The sequence below is a fragment of the Aedes albopictus genome, chromosome 2 (genome assembly GCF_035046485.1).
Source record: "Aedes albopictus strain Foshan chromosome 2, AalbF5, whole genome shotgun sequence".
In the NCBI taxonomy this organism is placed as follows: Eukaryota; Metazoa; Arthropoda; class Insecta; order Diptera; family Culicidae; genus Aedes; species Aedes albopictus.
In genome coordinates, this window is record NC_085137.1 from 404,710,761 (window position 1) to 404,728,971 (window position 18,211).

Here is an 18,211-nt window from a genome sequence, read left to right on the forward strand (position 1 = left end):
GTCAGGAGGGCGACACTAGTTTTCCCAAGCCAAAAAACCTCATAAAAAGCTGAAAAAGCCCAAAAAAGTCGCTATAGCCCGCAAAAGTTTTGCGGGTTTTACCGGGTTTTTTCGAGGTTTTTCGGCTTTACGTCAAAGATAAATCGCATTTGATTCGGTTATGGTAGAAGGCAAGGAAGAAGCAAGCTCACATAAGAGAAGGGGAGAAAACTCCTCTAAATCGAAGACGGCTAAAAACAAGACAGACAGCTCCCACCCTGTTTCAGGCGACATGGTCGAAACGCCCTCAACGATTCACAGGAACATTAAAACATGATTGTGTGCGTGTACATGCAAATACGTACACGGAAATGGTAACATCGCATGCACACTCATTTATTGTTGTTCCCTGAAGTCGCTCGTGGCGCTAGTGTGCTTGTAGCTCCCAAAGTATATGGAGCAAGAGGGTAGATGTCTGTCTTGTTATTAGCCGTCTTCGCCTAAATGCAAATACAGAAAGAATAGTGTTGAACTGTGTTGAACTCATCTACTGATTTACGGTAATCTAACCTGCGTCTTTCCGGGTTGACCTACATTCGTGTTCCTCTCATCGCACTCTGCATACACGATTATTTCCTATACACTCCTTATTCAATTCAAAAATTTAGTTGCTCTTTGATGATAAATAATTTGATATTTTTTGACAATAGGCCATAAGTTGAGTAAATACTCTTTACTAAATCTATGTGAAGCCGGTGGAGCAAATCTCTGTGAATCTTCACAGACATCTAAGTTAAGAGTATTTACTCAGTTTTATTCATATGGCCTAAGTAAAATATTGTTAAATATGTTTCACTGTAAACGATTTTTTAAGGTGCGTCAACATAGTTCCCAAATATAGGACCCCTCGTCGCCCACGACTGGGCGGGCAAATTGATGCTTCAACACAGCCCTGCTGCTCGCGCTCATGCCGGCACGGCACGTCAAACATACCACCCCCTCCCACTGTGCACCTGCCGCACCAGACACACAGCAAGCAGTCAACAACCAACCCGCTCAGGTGCAAAAAATATGCTGAGTTAATCCACCCACTGCTTTTACGTCTTCGCAAAGTGTCGCGATCGGTGTTTTTCTTCGATGATATGGCGATAAGAAATTGTTTTGATTGCATCAGTGTATAGATAAAAAATCCCCGCACAGGATAGGTATGTTGCACTAGGAATATGTGCCACGGAAGCGACAAGTGATCGGAATCAGTGAAAACAGGACGCCGTGATTTTCCCGCCATTGTCGGTTTCGCGCGTTTTTTTGGCCGCACCCATCAGCGATCAGCCATCAGCGCTGTCGGGTGACGTTTCGCATATTGCCCGCCCGGTGCTTCACCGCCCCCTTCGCGACGGACGGTCGTCAGCGACGTCTCACCCGATTGGTGGGCCGTGCGCGCGTGTTGTTTTTGTTTTCGGTTCGTGGCGGTGCGCTGATTTTCGACGCTGGCGCGAATTTCGAAACTCGTTTGGTTGTTGCTGAGTGGTAAAATCTAATGGATTAGGAGGATTTGGTTTGGAAAAGTATAGAAATTCAAAATAAGACAAGTGAAATTTTGATTTGGTTTGTAGTATTTAGACTTGAAGGTGTAAATACTTCAGAAATACTGAAACCATAAATCACCATTCAACAAAAGATCACCGTTTGGCGCTCCGTCCCTTGCAGAGTACGGGAGCTGTCAAAACTCCTTGGAAGTGTACGACGACGGACGGCATCGTCGCGCGGCTGCCGCCAGAGTTTTCTCGCGCTCGCGCCCACCTACTCATTCAACATCAGAGGCTTGATGGTTTCGGTTCGATCGACGGCTTAGAGGATTTCGTCCGACTATCCGACCGTGACAGTAGTCATTCCAGGGGCTGGTTGGATTAGCTACTTGATCGGTTCGGCGCGTGTGGTTTAGCTTGTTTTCCGCGGCCAAGAGCGTCCAGAATAGTGCGGAATTGCTGGATAATTTCCCTGGGAATGTTATTCAGTGCTTGTGTTTCTAGATAAAGTGAACTTCTAGTGCTGCCAGTGCTGCTGGTGAAGGGAAAAATTGAGGAAAGGAGGAAAGTGCGTAGCCTCGACCCTACACAGAAAAGTGAAGAAAATGACGAACATGAGCGAAGGTGAAAAACTCCGGACGGAGCATCGGGACATCTGCGGGCAGCTGAACATCGATGCAGCGACGGAGGAACAGTCTTGGAACTCGTTCCAAGCGACCCAGAAGACGTACAACTTGGATGTAAGTACCTACCGCCAAGACGGCCAAGCAACATATTTGGGTGATGCTTTGTTTACTACGTCATTAGTAGAGTCAAGCTTTTACAGCTCTTATCGGCGGCGCACGCGAAGGTGGCCTTTCGGCTTAACTTTTGATTTGCGCTCCTAGGATATCTTGTGCGTGTTGATATGCATTCAATTATATTGACCATTCTAATAAATATCCAGACACACATTCCCCATACGGAATCGATGTCCTAGCGGACCATGCCCATGAAATCTGCAAATCCGCGCCTCTTTGATTGTGTGCGTTGACTTAATTGCTCCATTCTTTCGCCAAATGCATCGCATCGATTTCGTCAGCATGCACTTCTATGAAACACTGCGTCGTTTTTCATCACCAGCTAATGATCGTCTTCATCGTCGTCGTCATTTTTTTCAGCGAATTACAAACTTTTATTCCCATTGTGGTATATAATTTGTTACATGGCAAATCTCGCATTAAAACAACTAAAATGCTCAAAATCTCATTAGTGGAGTTCACGAGCCGAAAATTTTAGTTTTTTAATCGTTCAAATGGCCACATCCATCGGTGCCATCGATATACCCATCTCGAAAGTTCAAAGCGGCAAAGAACGATTTGGTGTCGGTATAGGTATTTAATTGGATGATCATTATGATACATCTCCCGCTCAGATTGGTGTTAGTTGCTCGACAAGATTTAACATGTTCAACGAGCGGAACCAGCGCGAAATAAGATTGGCTGGCGATTAGCGGTGCATAGGTATGAAGCCACGGTTTAGCTTCGGTCGAACAAGTCCTGTTTCTAATGGAACTTATAGATAAAACCCAAATAAATTAAACTGTGTAGGTACTTTGTACCCGGATACGTTCGGGGTGCAGTGTCATAGCGTTTGAGGCGATGGCTCTATGACGCATTTTTCCATGGTGTCTGTATCATCCAAACATGCACTGCCTTCTGTTATTCTGTTATTCTGTTATAATCAACGCACCCCCGGGACGTAGCCAATCTGCGTTGTTTCGCTGGGCGATACGTCTACCAGTAGACTTGTAGGGTATTGGTTCCCTTATTAAGCATGTGGCTCCCATTTTCATCCTACGAAAAACAAAGGATTGAAGCGCTGTTTGTTTCGTTTCTTATTTTTGTATTTTTTGTTAGAAGTGAGCACCCATGAAAACAAAAAGAACGGAATCAATCGGTGCCGTAATCGCTTGGTTTCGAATAGGATAAATATGGGAGCGTGAGATTACTAATGGCACACATACCCTATCTGCCCTATGCTAAACCGATTAGCATAGCAAGTCCTTTCCACTGATGAGTAGGCTCGAATGTCCCGCCCCTCCCTATAACCCATAGGGGGAAATAAGGAGTTTCTAGTTTCAAGTATTGTATTGATTATGACACCAACTCTTTCTATTCCTTGGAAAAAAATCACTAGACTTGGATTATCAGACTACTATTAATAATGAACATAACTAAGATACAAGTTTACATACACAATTGTAAAAGCAGTGTTAGATACTTTAAAGTGAATTGAAAAATTTAAATAAGATGAATTGTAAACTATTCCGCGGCGACACGAGTGCTTCAACAGTGTCATAAATAATCGCGCAAACAAACAAATAATTGATATTGAAGTATGCATATTGCATTATCTATTAGCAAAGTAGTAGAAAGAGTTGGGTGCCTGATCATAAAACTGTTGTACTTAGCTTGTGTGTTTCGGACAAGTCCCGTTTGTGTTGGCCATTGGGACACTTTTTGCTTCAAAACGGCCGTTTCTAGAATGGAAAGAGAATAATGGGCCGCACAACTCCGCAAATGGGCGGCCCGTACATATTAGTATAATGTTGCAATGATTGAAAATAATAGAGTATAATTGTTAATCTATATGAATACTGCTACTAGATAGGTTCAGGTTTCTCACCTTCCACGATTCTCTAGATACTGTTATAGCGTGTTTGTTGTAAATTTGTTAATAAGTGAAGCCTTCAGTAATTCAAAATACAATGTAGCGAAGATCTTGAGCGGACAGCATTCATTGATAATGATAGTGATTATTTTAATATGGCTTAACTAAAATTACTATTCAATTATTTTAAATCGGATTCGTCAATAAAATTATTGTTCATAAAATAATTCGACAGGAGTAACTTCAGGGAAACCCCCAAGGGTTCATTCAGCAATTCTTTCAGGATTCAGGGATGCCTCCAAGGGATTCATCAGAAATTTACAAAGAAGATCCTTCAGGGATTCTCATAAGAAGTCCAGAGATTGGCCTGAGAGTTCCTTCAAGGATTCCTACTAAAGTTCCTTCAGGAATTCTTACAGGAGTTTGTTTAGGAACTAGTCTAGTAGTTTCCTCACAGCTTCCTCCAGGAGACTCTTCAGGAATTCCTCTAGAATTCCAACAAGGGATTTTTCCTGACGTTCTGTATGCAAGGATGTTTTCGATCACCTGGCAATCGTTTGACTCATTTATTTATAACCCAGTCCAGAAGCTTAATATTAAAATGTGGTGTTCGGCAAACTTGTAGATTATTGTTTTTCCTACAATTATCACCAAGGACGCCATATTCTAAATCAACCGCGAATACAACGTGCCCACACATCACTTGTTCATCGATTTCAAATCGGCGTATGATACAATCGATCGAGAACAGCTATGGCAGATTATGCACGAATACGAATTCCCGGATAAACTGACACGGTTGATCAAGGCGACGATGGATCGAGTGATGTGCGTAGTTCGAGTATCAGGGACACTCTCGAGTCCCTTTGAATCTCGCAGAGGGTTACGGCAAGGTGATGGACTTTCGTGCTTGCTGTTCAACATTGCTTTAGAGGGTGTAATAAGGAGAGCGGGGATAAACACGAGTGGGACGATTTTCACGAAGTCCGTTCAGCTGCTTGGTTTCGCCGATGATATTGATATTATTGCTCGTAATTTTGAGACGATGGCGGAAACGTACATCCGACTAAAGAGTGAAGCCAGACGAATCGGATTAGTCATTAATGAGTCGAAGACAAAGTACATGATGGCAAAGGGCTCCAGGGAGGAATCAGCGCGCCCGCCACCCCGAATTTATATCGACGGTGATGAAATCGAGGCGGTTGAAGAATTCGTGTACTTGGGCTCACTGGTGACCGCCGACAACGACACCAGCAGAGAAATTCAGAGTCGCATTGTGGCAGGAAATCGTGTTTACTTTGGACTCCGCAGAACTCTACGATCGAATAAAGTTCGCCGTAACACGAAGTTAACCATCTACAAAACGCTGATTAGAGTCGTCCTCTATGGGCACGAAACATGGACCCTGCGTGCAGAGGACCAACGCGCCCTTGGAGTTTTCGAACGGAAGGTGTTGCGTACCATCTACGGCGGACTGCAGATGGAAGACGGGACTTGGAGAAGGCGAATGAACCACGAGCTGCATCAGCTGCTGAGAGAACCAACCATCGTCCATACCGCGAAAATCGGGAGGCTACGGTGGGCGGGTCACGTCATCAGGATGTCGGATAGCAACCCAACTAAAATGGTTCTCGAGAGTCATCCGACCGGTACAAGAAGACGTGGAGCGCAGCGAGCTAGGTTGGTCGACCAAGTGGAGGACGATCTGCGGACCCTACGCAGAGTGCGGAACTGGAGACAAACAGCCATGGACCGAGTGGAATGGAGACGGGTACTATGTACAGCAGAGGCCACCCCGGCCTTAGCCTGATCGGTAAGGTAAGGTATTCACCTCTACCCGGGTTGGCATTTTTCGAAATTGTTGTTTTTTCATATAAGTGTGGGCCACCCTAATGAACACTCTAAGCATTTGGCGTCGTTTTCAACAGAAATATGTTAAAATCCTTATGTTTTACCATGTTCTAAGCATTTTAGAAAAAAAAAATGAAAAAATACAATTTTCTTAAATTATTTTTGAAGACAAAAAAAACGAAAGAAAACCGAGTAACGAAAAGCAGTAAAGGTAAAATAACCACATATTTTAAAGTTAGTTTAAACGTATAATTTCGATATATATTCAACTGTATATCATCAAATTTAATGTAAATTGTATGTGCTACGCTTTTGTAACTTCTTATGTAAAGTTTGGAATGTACTGAAATTAATATTTGAAAAAAAAAACCTTTTTTAGATTTTTTTTTCATTTGTGTATTTTACCTTAAGTCAATTGTACACTACATTTTTGCCTTTCCAGTACACTTAGTGTACGAGAAAGGCAAAAATGTTTCGGCGGATTTTATAATAATAATCTTGTTTTGTTGAAGTTAATATTTTTCATTTACTTTTTGCTCTAGTTGTGTAACAATATGCGTGAGGGAATTCAGTATACCTCAAACTCGGTATAAATTTCACAAAAATACATGAAGTTTGAACTTACTGTTTACCCCCACCCTTTGTTTGTTTTAAAGTTACTCCTAAAATTTTATTAAAACCATAACCTTTTTTTTCAACTAAGTATTTACATTTAGGAGTAGGTTGTTGGAATATGGTATCGCACATGTAGAAATTTGCGAATAATATAGGGACTAGCCTTAATTACGATAAGCGCAGTTTTACATTAGACCATATTGTTGCATGCTTTTCGATATTTTCGTCATTTTAACGTGGTTTAGTTAATTTTTAAGCCCAAGATCAGCAGAAGCATAATAAATTACGTTATTACAAAGGGAGGGAGGGTAATAGGCCCAGTCAGACCCCTGAATGGGCAATGTGGGTTAGTGTATGGGAATGCCATTGAAGGTTTGTAATATTCTCCGAGGCTTTCGAAATCCAACAGGGCGCGTCCCCGAGTTGCGGATAGGGGGAAAAGGGAGATTTTTCGCATTTGTACTGTAATCAGCCAATGTGTATTATCTCCTATGGTGTTGTAGTGCGAATGAATGATCTCATTCTATGGGAATTCGAACCTTGTAATGTATTTGTCGAAATTCCAGGTTGTCACCGCTGCCAGTCTGAGCATTGCAGCAAAGCATGCCATGGAAACAGTGAGGTAACTCTTAAAAACCCTCACTGAGATCCGTCGGCTTTATTGCTGTTGCTGCTGCTGCTGCCATGGCGACGCGGTTAGGGTGAGCATGTCGCTCAGCTGCTGCTGTTGGGGGGAGAAAACTCGACCCACTGATGTACCGCTCCAGCGGAGGAAGGGGAGAAGCCTCGACCCGATCGCTGCTGCTCTCCATCCGATGATGCGTCCGTCACGTCGTCCGATACTAGAATGAATCCGAACCCGATAGGCAGGCTCTTTTATATCCCACGAATAGGAATTCAACCCGTTGCCACGGCACTCACACACGCTAAAAGTTCGCTAGTTGATGCTTAGTAGGCTGTGGCTTGTTTCTCGCAGTGATTTTGGGTGCTCGTCGTCCGATGTGTGATTTGTCTTCATTTTTTTTTCTCTTTTCCACGTGCTACTTCTGCGCACCTCATCCCCGCGAGCTTACTCTCGCGCATATGTTTTAAGCATTTCTGAAGTTTTTTTTTTAAGTATTGAGCTCAAACTGAATAAGAAATGAATGATTTTTTTTTTGTGTTTGGATAATTTGAAGAATTATCAATTTTGCAGTAGTACTTAAGTTTATTTTATTTATTATCTTCTCGCTGTTCTCTACAGTATTGTTTATCAACTCCAATTTTCTAAGCTTGACAAGGTTTTGAAGACAAACATGTGACGAGAGAATTGCCTAATAGGAAAGTCACATCAGCAAAGCTTTTACATATGCAAATGCTATCCATGGGGTCATGTCTAGCATTTAATATATATGGCAATGACTGGTTCTTACCTAGCAGGGGTACTACAAGACCACGCGGACAATTCGATTAAAGGCTTAATTGGGGATAATATATTTTCCAGAACTGAAGGGACATTTTTTCCCCTGTCCAAGAGTGATGGGTTTGACGATGGCTTATCAAGCGTCGTCATATAGTGAAAATGTGTTTAAATAATTTCAATTTTAGTCTTTTATAATACCCTGGCCAAGTTCGCAGGGGTTGACGGTATTAAAGTGAAGGAGTTTCATTTGGATTATTGTAATGTAGTGTTCTTTAGTGAAACATATCACCTTTTTAACACTTTAATGCTCCTCCAACGGTTCATCGCGAATCGGCTGCTGCAGATGGAGTATGGCTGATCATATGCATCAGACATGCTCGATAAACACGGAGGAACCGCCAGGGCTCAGTAGAGTCTATTCCCAAGCAATAGTTCCAAATCGGTTGGATTTGAGAAGGCTTTGATGATCGTTACAAATCCTTATAAAAGTTTTATAGGATTTGTGACTGGTTTTGGAACCTTTTACAGCCTCAGTTTGGGCTCTATTTGCCACGTTTCTCGGTTGATTTTGATTAGTATTTTATTAATGTCATAGTCGCTTTTTCGAATTTTAGGTACTTGATTATATTTTCTTTAAATAAAGCAATTAAAATCAACCGAAAAATTAATAGTGGGAAGGAGATTTGCAGCACTTAATTGTGCTGATAGATTCGAAGCTAACGTGCGAACACTTAAACGCATTGTTGACGTCAATGCGTTCGACGTGACAGTTTGGACGAAAAACTGATTGCTTTTTATTAACTGAACAACGTTACTTTTGTATGACTAGGTTGACATTTCTAGGCCGCGCATGAGAATATGACATGGTTTATCTTGGTAGGACCGATAGGACAGAACGAATTTGAATATTTTTCATAGTATTTGTAGGGGGATGAATACATAATAGTTGGCAAGCAATTTTTGTTTTATTAAAGTCAACTGACCAACTTGGCGTATTTTTGTTTATCTCTTAGATGGTGCTATGACACCACCAGAAAAAATATCAGAAGTTCAGTTACATGTTTATGTGGGTTTTGGACCGATGACAATTTAAGGACACAAGAGATGAACACAGAGAAGTAGAAATCAAGAAAACAATTCGACACAGAATCGACTATATTTTAACATACGGGTTCGACTGATTCGATGAATCTATCTAGAAGTATCTAGAAGACAATTGACGCTAAGATTGGAAAAAGCTTGCAGTTGGGACTAGACTACAACAGTGGCCGATAGGAAACAATGCGCTAGACAGCATTATTATTCATTTTTTAATATTTACCCGTAGGCTTTTCGCCGGTTGACAGTACAGTATTTAGCTGTGTACGAAGATACGGATTAGCTGGTGTACAGATGACAGGGTTCTCACGGGCAGTGCTTCAAGCGAGGCTTACATAACAAACCTATTTTCCTTGACTTTCCACGCAATGGACATCTGACCGAACACACGTGTTTTCGTTAATCTCCTAAGCATTACATATTAAGACATGACGTATGTGCATGACGGAACAACTAGCAGGACACAGTTCTAGACGTCTCTTTTCAATAACGACATTCAGCATATTTCCAATAAAACTACACTTCAATGTAGCAAAGACTAAAGCTGCTGTGATAGAACAGATCAGAATGACTTAATTGACTATTACCTTGGAGATCTACTTCGAATAACTGACAAATTGACAAGAACCTAACTAATTACATGGACCATACTACAAAAAACCAATTGACAAAAAGAAAAAAGGGGAAACTTTTATTAAAACTATTTTTGTTCAACGCAGGCCAAAACAGTGTCGACTTGGGCCACACACGCCTACGTACTTCTGTGTGTTGAAACAAAAATAGAGGCTCCTAGAAGCAAATGTAGGGAAAGGGTGCGGTGTAGAACATAAGCACAGTGTTGCTACCGCCGTAATCACTTTGAAAAAAAAAAAAGATACCATCCTTGTCAGCTGACTTATTGTTCTTGAGCTGTTGGATAGCATCCTTAACTTCCCTAAACATGGAGGTTAGCTAGTTGTTGCTCCCGTTGTCCCCTTCCAAAGTCTCACTACACTAATCGTCGAACTAATCGTTCCTTCGGCTGCGCTCCACATACCCAACGTTAATCTCAGCTGCGTTGTTGAAGGCAGCTTTTATCGTACTCCAGCAGTCGTCGAGAGGGTCATCTAGTCTTAGTATAAATGTCCTGCAACAAGCAAGTGATTCGCTCTTCACATATCATAGCCTAAATTAGTCTGATAGATTATCGTACAAGTAAAACAACATTCAGTTTTAAATGATATGTAATACATTCTACACATGATCCGGTTCTTTTGCACCGGCCGTATTACAGCCATTAAGTGTATACCTCCAGGCAATGTAAATATGTAGGTATTCCACCGAACAGATGTTCGAAATCTGATCCTTCTATGCTCTGTTTTATTTGCCGGTAGGTATACGAACGAAGCGCACTTCCATGATCCCTGCGCTGTAGTAGTGCTCATTAAGCCGTATACAAGTCGGCCACTGCCTTCCATCGACTCGACGCAGCATGAGCGCGAGCACATTGCCTCTGCCTGCGCTTATTTACAGTCTGTTTTCCGTTTTGCTTTGCTCTTTCTAAACGCGTCGTTTGGCGCGGGACTAGTGCATTTTTTGTTTTGTATTTTTTTCTACACCTACATTCCAAGCGACAGCTGATCGCTCTCACAGGAGCATATGTAAGGTGTTCTTCTTGTTTTCCCTTTAAACCTAGAAGAACCATCGTTTCCTGTCGCTTTTTCCTGTCCTTTTAATTTGGAGGGTGAGGGATGTTAGACCGGTTCATACGACCAACGTTATTAATCCATATTAGCTCATCGTCCTATTTATAAGACGATGCTTCTAAGGCAAATAGCTTGAGTTTTACACAATATACAGGGGATGGCCAAAATGTTTGGGATAGGCAACTTTTTTTCTCTCTCCAAAAAGTTCAACATGCTGTAACTTTTCATAGAGTGCATCAAAAAATCTCAAATTTTGACTGTTTGAGAACCTATTATATGTGCATCATTGGTACAAATTTGGGCTCGATTGATTAATCTTTCGCAAAGTTAGAACCGTTCGGGTAAAACACTATTCTTTAGACAACTCATTTTTGAGCTGTCATATCTCGGAAACCTGTGAACCGAATTGAATGAAATTTTGAACGTACACTAACAATATACAAATGCTTCACAAACTATTAAAACATAGATACTCTTTGAACGTTGAAAAAAGTTATCATGGATTGACACTTTTTGGATTTTTCACGAAAAAATGTAATTTTTTTACGTCAATGTCAATAAATTTTAGCGTCGATGTCCAAAGATTTTCCATTTCTGTTCTTATGTTATCTTTAATCAGATATATTAGAGCCTATTTAAATTAAAGGAAAAACACATTTAGTAATTTTTGTGTGGTATTGTAAATTTGACTTATTTTCCTCCATATGGGTAAAAATTTCAACCTGGTATAACTCAATTCGCCATGAGAAAATATTACATTTTATAACGTTGTATTAAGTATCAATATATTGTAGATAAACGTTAAAAAATTCATTCCATTCTGTTCACTGGTTTCCGAGATATGACAGCTCAAAAATGAGTTGTCTAAAACATAGTGTTTTACCCAAACGGCTCTAATTTCGCGAAAAATTATTCAATCGAGCCCAAATTTGTACCAATGATGCACATATAACAGGTTGATAAACAGTCAAAATTTGAGATTTTTTGATGCACTCTATGAAAAGTTACAGCATGTTGATTTTTTTTGTGGGAGAAAAAAAGTTGCCTATCCCAAACATTTTGGCCACCCCCTGTATATTTAAACTTTCTAGTGCATTAAGAAAAAGTTACACATTAACAAACAAAGAGACCATTTTTCTCTTTATTAACGAGATTTCAATCCGGGTTTAGTTCATCTTGGGACATAGTGTTCGTTTAGAAACACTCTTGGGGTTCCTTTAGGAATTTCTACTGGGATTGCCTCCTGGGGTTTCGTTTTGCATTCCTTCTTTCAGAAACTGCTCCAGGGGATTTTTCAGAAATTCCTCCACGAAATCTTCTTGACGTTCCTTCAAGATTTCCTCAAGGAATTACTACAGGGGATTCCTTCATGAATTCCTCCTGGGATTACTTCCGCAATTCCTTGAGATTGCTCCCAAGATTCGTCCTGAAGTTTCTGCAGGAATACCTTCAAAGATTCCTCCAGCACTCCCTTCTGGAATCTTTTAGGAATTCTTCCAGGAATTCCTCCAAAAACTACTTCAGGAACTCTTCCAGAAATACCTTCAGGAATTTCTCAAGGAATTCCTTCTGGGATCCTTCAGAAATTCCTCATGAATTGCTTTCAGGGATTCCTCCATGTACTCCTCCAGGAATTCTTTCTAAAACTCCGCCAGGAATTCCTCATGGGATTTCTTCAAGAATTCCTCCTGGAACTCCTATAGGAATTCTCCCTGGGATTTCTGCAGGAATTCTTTCCGCCATTCTTGAAGAAATCTCTCCAAGGATTCCTTCTATGATTCATCTTTTGGTTTCTTCTGGGTCCATTGGCGTTCACAGAATAATCTAATCGTATTTCCCTTTCGGACAGGTTGACCAGCTGCATTGGCTATGCTGTTCGTTGTACACCACATGCCGGAAGAAGGAGACTCCGACTGTGGGGAATACCAACTCCGTACTACAAGGCAACTGCGTCTCGATGACGCGACTCCTGAGACTGTGCAAAATCAAGTGAGTACTCTGGGTGAAATTGCTCTGGGTCACCTTAGCAAAATTAAATTTTGTTTTCAGCCTGAACGAGTTCTTCAAGAAGATTAACCAATGGATGGAGATGACCGCCCAGCCGGAGGAATGCCGCAATGCAGTCAGTAGCTTGCAGCACAATTTTGTCGTTGCGATGTCCATCTATCAAAAGTACCGCGAAGTTTTTCCCACCATCTTTGAAGCTCCCGGCGATGAACTGGAACAGCGACGGGGAAAAAAGGCAAAGCCTCAACCGTGCACGGCCGGTCAGTTGTACAAGTTCTGCTGGAAGCTGTTCATTTGCGCCAAGGCGGAGTATCCGGATCAGAACGGGGACTTGGTCAAGTCGTACAATATGCTATTGTGTTGTTTGGACCTGGTCTACGCCAACGTGATAGCAGACGGGCGCACGGAGCTGGTCAATCGGAGCTTTGAAGGTTTGCCGAAGGATTTCGTAATGCAGGGGGTGGTTCCGACCGAACCGGTATGTATCATTGAACATATCAAGGAGGACAACTGCACTTCGGTCATCATGGATATGAGAGAAAACATCTGGAAGAGCACAATTCAGAAGTTCTTTCAAACAAATGTGCTACGTGGAAATTCTGAAACGCTGATGGAACTTATCACGATCGCGAATTTCGAGTGTAACATCAAATCGCTAGACAGCACGTACAACACATTCATCTTGAGCTATGGGGAGTTTGACGAAAGCATTGCTCTTGAGCAAAAAACCCCAGAAGGAAGTAATCCGGCATCCATAAAGTCAGAACTGCCCCTGAACGGAACTCCGGAACGCATTCCGCTCTACCAGCAGACTCCGTTGAACAGCCGAACTCGTGGCGCCAACTATGACAATATGACCAAGTTTACTCCAATTTCCACCGCAAATGCCTCCGTTGCTAAGCTTCGAATGAAGCTGATGATCAGTAACGCCGGTGAGGGTCTGAACTCGTTCAAGGAATTGCTACGAGCCTGCCCTCAGGATCCGTCCAACGTGCTGAGAGCCCGGGTGGCCTCCATGCGGGAAAAGTTCGTCAAGTACATGCTCGAACTGAAATGGAACCCCCAAGCCATTGCCAGCCGCTGGGATATGATACAGACCTTGTACTATCGACTACTGGAGCAGATCATCCGCGCCGAACTGAGACGGACTAAGATCAACAGGACAAAGGAGTTGTGCCTCGAGGACATGTTCAACGAAACGCTGCTGGTATGCAGCGCAGAAATCGTAACCTTTGCGCACAACCTGCAGCACAACTTCCCGTGCATTCTGACCGTGTTTGATATGGCGCCGTTTTTCTTCTATCGGGTCATCGAACTGGTAATGATGCACCACAACGATCTCTTGTCTGGGGAGATCATAAAACATCTGATCATTGTAAGTACCGTGCTTCAGACGAATGACTATTCAACGTGTTTAACATTCAATGCAAATCTCTAATGTAGATCGAGAACCAGTGCATCGAGTCGCTTGCCTGGCAAAGTTCATCCCCGTTGTGGCGAACGATGGAGAACATCAACTACAAAGTGCCTTGCGCCAGGGACGTGGAATGTTCAATCGATCTCTCGGGTATCACTCCGCACACACCTGGGGACAGTAGTGCGAGCAAGCTCACCAACGGACAGTCGAAATTGGGTAAGTAACAGATGGAATTGCAACTTAACTATCCAAAACATCGATTTTTGTTTCTGTTCTCGCAGAATCCACGCCTTCGACGTCAGCGTCTACGCCATCGAGTAGCGCCTCGGGAAATGTCCGGAAGCCAGCTAATCCGGATTCGGCTAAAAAGCGTCTTTTCATGCTGGATGGTGACGAGCCGGGTAAACCCGATCCCGAACCAAGCAAAGATGTGACGCCAGATGGTGAAAGCTCCACGCTGGAAAAGAAGGAAACGTCGAGAGGTTCGTATACTGGTCATTCTATACGTCATGAACACATGTTTATTATCTTGTTGGTTGCATTGATTCGGTTTCAGAAAGTACGGCTCCGATTTCCTTCATGTCACCGTTCAAGGCTCCCATCCCGAATGGATCCGTCTCGAAGCGGAAGCCTGGAAATGCTTCGCTGAATCTGTTCTTCCGAAAGGTAGGTGTTTTTTAGCAGTAGGCGCACGGATCTGGATTTCTCGTAATCGCAGGGAATGAAAAGAACGTCCGATGTGCTTTGAGGTTTGATAACGAATGAAAAGTTTTATTAAATCAACAAACTATCCTAGTTACGTCGTAAGGAATCGCAGGTTACTAAGTTTCTCCAACACTCCTCCCTAATCTTCGATTCCTAACGATTGTTTGAACGCTTGAAGCTTATTTTTCATCAACGCCTTCGTCAATCCATCTGCTGGTTGTTCGTTGGTGCCAATGTAGTTGACTTCAATCGCTCCTTGATTCAGTGCATCCTTCACGAAATGGTATCGAATGTCCAGATGTTTAGTCCTTGGATTGTACCCTTGATTTCGCGCGACACAGATAGCGGATTGATTATCGCAACGGATCGTAATCACGTTATCTGCAAAGAGTTGCGACTGAAAATGCTTCCACCAAAAAGCCTCTTGAATGGTACGGGAAAGGGCGCAATATTCTGCTTCACATGATGAAAGTGCTACTGTGGTCTGCCTTTTCACATTCCAGGATACTGCTCCTCCCATAAACGTGAATACATATCCGGAAGTGGACTTCCTTGTGTCAGGATCTCCTCCCCAATCCGCGTCTGTATAACCGACTAGCTCCGATTGACGATCCACAGAGTAAGTGATTTTGTGCGCCTTAGATCCCCGTAAATATCTCAAAATCCGCTTCACTGCATTCCAATGACTGCGCCCGGGGTTGCTGCAGAATTGACTTACTTGATTTACAGCGTAGCTGATATCTGGTCTTGTTGCCTGCGCCAGGTAGGTCAAGCAACCAACGGCTTCTTGATAGGGCACTTCTCTCATTTCACGGGTTTCGGCCGGACTGCTAGGGGACATCGACTTTTCCAACTTGATGCTAGATTCTGCTGGAGTTGATACCGGATTGCAATTTTCCAAATTGAACCGCCGCAAAATATTCTCCACATAATGCTCCTGATCAATCGAAAGTTTCCCATTCTGCCGGTCTCTTGTGATTCGTAATCCGAGGCAGAAGGTCGCCTCTCCCAAATCCTTCATCTTGAATCGGCTGTTGAGGAATTGTTTCAATTTCTGCTTCAGTCTATCGTCGTTTGAAAAAATCAGGAAATCGTCCACATAGATTGTTACAAACAGCATCTTGTCACCTTCTCGTTGGTAGTACAGGCAAGCGTCGACCTTGGAACGTTTCAGGCCGAATTTCTTCAAAGCTTCATCTAACTGGTTATTCCATACTCTACTTGACTGCTTCAATCCGTATAAAGCCTTTCGTAATCGGCAAACGCGTATTCCATCCTCAGCAAATCCGTGCGGCTGTTCCATGTAGATTTCCTCATCTTGCAATTCTCCTTGTAGGAAAGCTGTCACTGCGTCCATTTGGTCGATATCCAAATTATGTTTGACTGCCAACGCCAGCAGGTAACGGATCGTAGAATAACGTACAACGGGCGCGTACACTTCTTCGTAATCAATGCCAGGGCGCTGCGAACATCCTTTTACCACCAAACGTGCCTTGTACCGCTCAATCGTTCCATCTACCGCACGCTTTGTCTTGAATACCCACTTGTTCCGAATAGGTTTCCGGTCACGTGGAATAGTCGTCAAATCCCATGTATGATTTTCCTCTAGAGCTCGCATTTCCTCACGCATCGCGACCATCCATCGGTCCCGATCTGGTCGATTCATCGCCTCTTCGTAGGTCTGAGGATCATCAGACAACATTCCGGTAACCTCGTTGGATAGAGTTGACGGCTGTGGGGGGACGATATCACCAGTAAACGTACTATAACTGACAAAATCATGATACTTGCCTGGTAATCGGCGCTCCCGTTCGCTGCGCCTTGGCCCTTGCTGCTCTTCAGCTGGCCTTTGAGATTGCGAAGGGAGCGCAGGCTCTGCATCTTCATCAAACGATTCGAAATCGCTCTCGCTGCTTCCAGATATACGGTCCAACTCTTCAACATCAGCAGGAGTTTCGTCAACGGGGTCAGTGAAATCCGCGCTTGATTCCTCAATCGTGTATAGCTCCATGAACTGAACTGATTCGGTATCGTCTGCTTGCATGATTAGCTTCTGCGGTTTATCTTCTCGAACAACGATGATATCTCTGCTTATGAATACTTCTTGATTGACCGGGTTATACAATCTGTAGCCTTTAACGTCTTCTCCATATCCAACCAGAATCGCTTCTTTTGATTTCACATCGAACTTTTTGCGTTTTTGCTTCGGGATGTGGACCAGAGCCGTTGATCCGAACGTTTTCAGATGACGTAAGTCTGGCTTTCTTCCGGACCAAGCTTCTTCTGGTGTCATCGCATCTAACGATCTTGAAGGACTTCTGTTGACAAGATAGGCCGCCGTTGATAGTGCTTCTGCCCAAAACTTCTTTGGTAATTGAGCATCGTTGAGCATACTTCGAGCTTTCTCCACGAGCGTGCGATTCATCCTTTCTGCCACACCGTTCTGCTCAGGAGTATAAGGACACGTTCTCTGGTGCCGTACCCCATCCTTTTCGAAACTTCTCCGGAAAACTTCGTTCACATATTCGGTGCCGTTGTCAGTCCTGATAATCTTCAATTTTCTATTGGTTTGCCTCTCCGCCATGGATTTGAACTTCGTGTAGGCTTCAAAAGCTTGATTCTTCTTCTCCAGAAAATACAGGAAAACTTTCCTCGTCGCATCGTCAATGAACGTCATCACGAACCGATTTCCGCCAAGAGATGGAACTTCTACTGGCCCGATCAAATCCGAATGCACCAGGTCCAGAATTCCTTCGGATCTTGCTGAACTGTTGGGAAACGGGTTGCGTGCATGCTTACCTGTTATACACGCGATGCACTCCGGAACCGGTTCGTCCTTCAACTCGATGCCGTGCGCTATGGTTGACAACTTCTTCAGGCTTTGATAGTTCAGATGTCCCATTCGCTTGTGCCAAATTTCCATATTGACTGTTAGCAGCGACTCCTCGACCTTTCGATTCAGTCTGTACAAACCGCCAACTTGAGTTCCAGAAGCAATAACAGTTCCGTTGTCCTCGCGTACCTGGCACTGGTCGGAGGTGAACACCACCGATAATCCTTTCTCGCACATTTTACTTACAGAAAGAAGGTTGGTCGCCAGCTCCGGTATCTGTAGAACTTGCTGCACCTCAACGGGACCCTCTTCAAGCTGCAGGCTCACCTTACCTTTGGCAACGGACATCATGCAGCCATTGTTGGCCGTTCCGACGGGATGTGACATCTCCTGCTGCTTCACGAAACTTTCGTCACTTCGGGACATATGGCATGTGGC

General features: G+C 43.2%; 1 protein-coding gene across 2 annotated transcripts in view; it reads left to right on the forward strand.

The window, feature by feature from the left end:
• Positions 1 to 1,016: 1,016 nt before the first annotated feature.
• Positions 1,017 to 18,211, forward strand: part of LOC109413844 (retinoblastoma-like protein 2) — a 37,150-nt gene continuing 19,955 nt past the window's right edge. The window contains exons 1-7 of one of the 2 annotated variants that reach the window (XM_029860911.2): positions 1,017 to 1,184; positions 2,013 to 2,248; positions 12,661 to 12,800; positions 12,861 to 14,193; positions 14,262 to 14,451; positions 14,517 to 14,717; positions 14,792 to 14,901. In XM_029860911.2, the coding sequence (XP_029716771.2) occupies positions 2,114 to 2,248; positions 12,661 to 12,800; positions 12,861 to 14,193; positions 14,262 to 14,451; positions 14,517 to 14,717; positions 14,792 to 14,901 (2,109 nt within the window). In that variant the 5' untranslated portion in view covers positions 1,017 to 1,184; positions 2,013 to 2,113. Of the gene's footprint in view, positions 1,185 to 1,690; positions 2,249 to 12,660; positions 12,801 to 12,860; positions 14,194 to 14,261; positions 14,452 to 14,516; positions 14,718 to 14,791; positions 14,902 to 18,211 lie in introns of those variants that run through there. The other variant, XM_062853354.1, reaches the window with a different exon arrangement.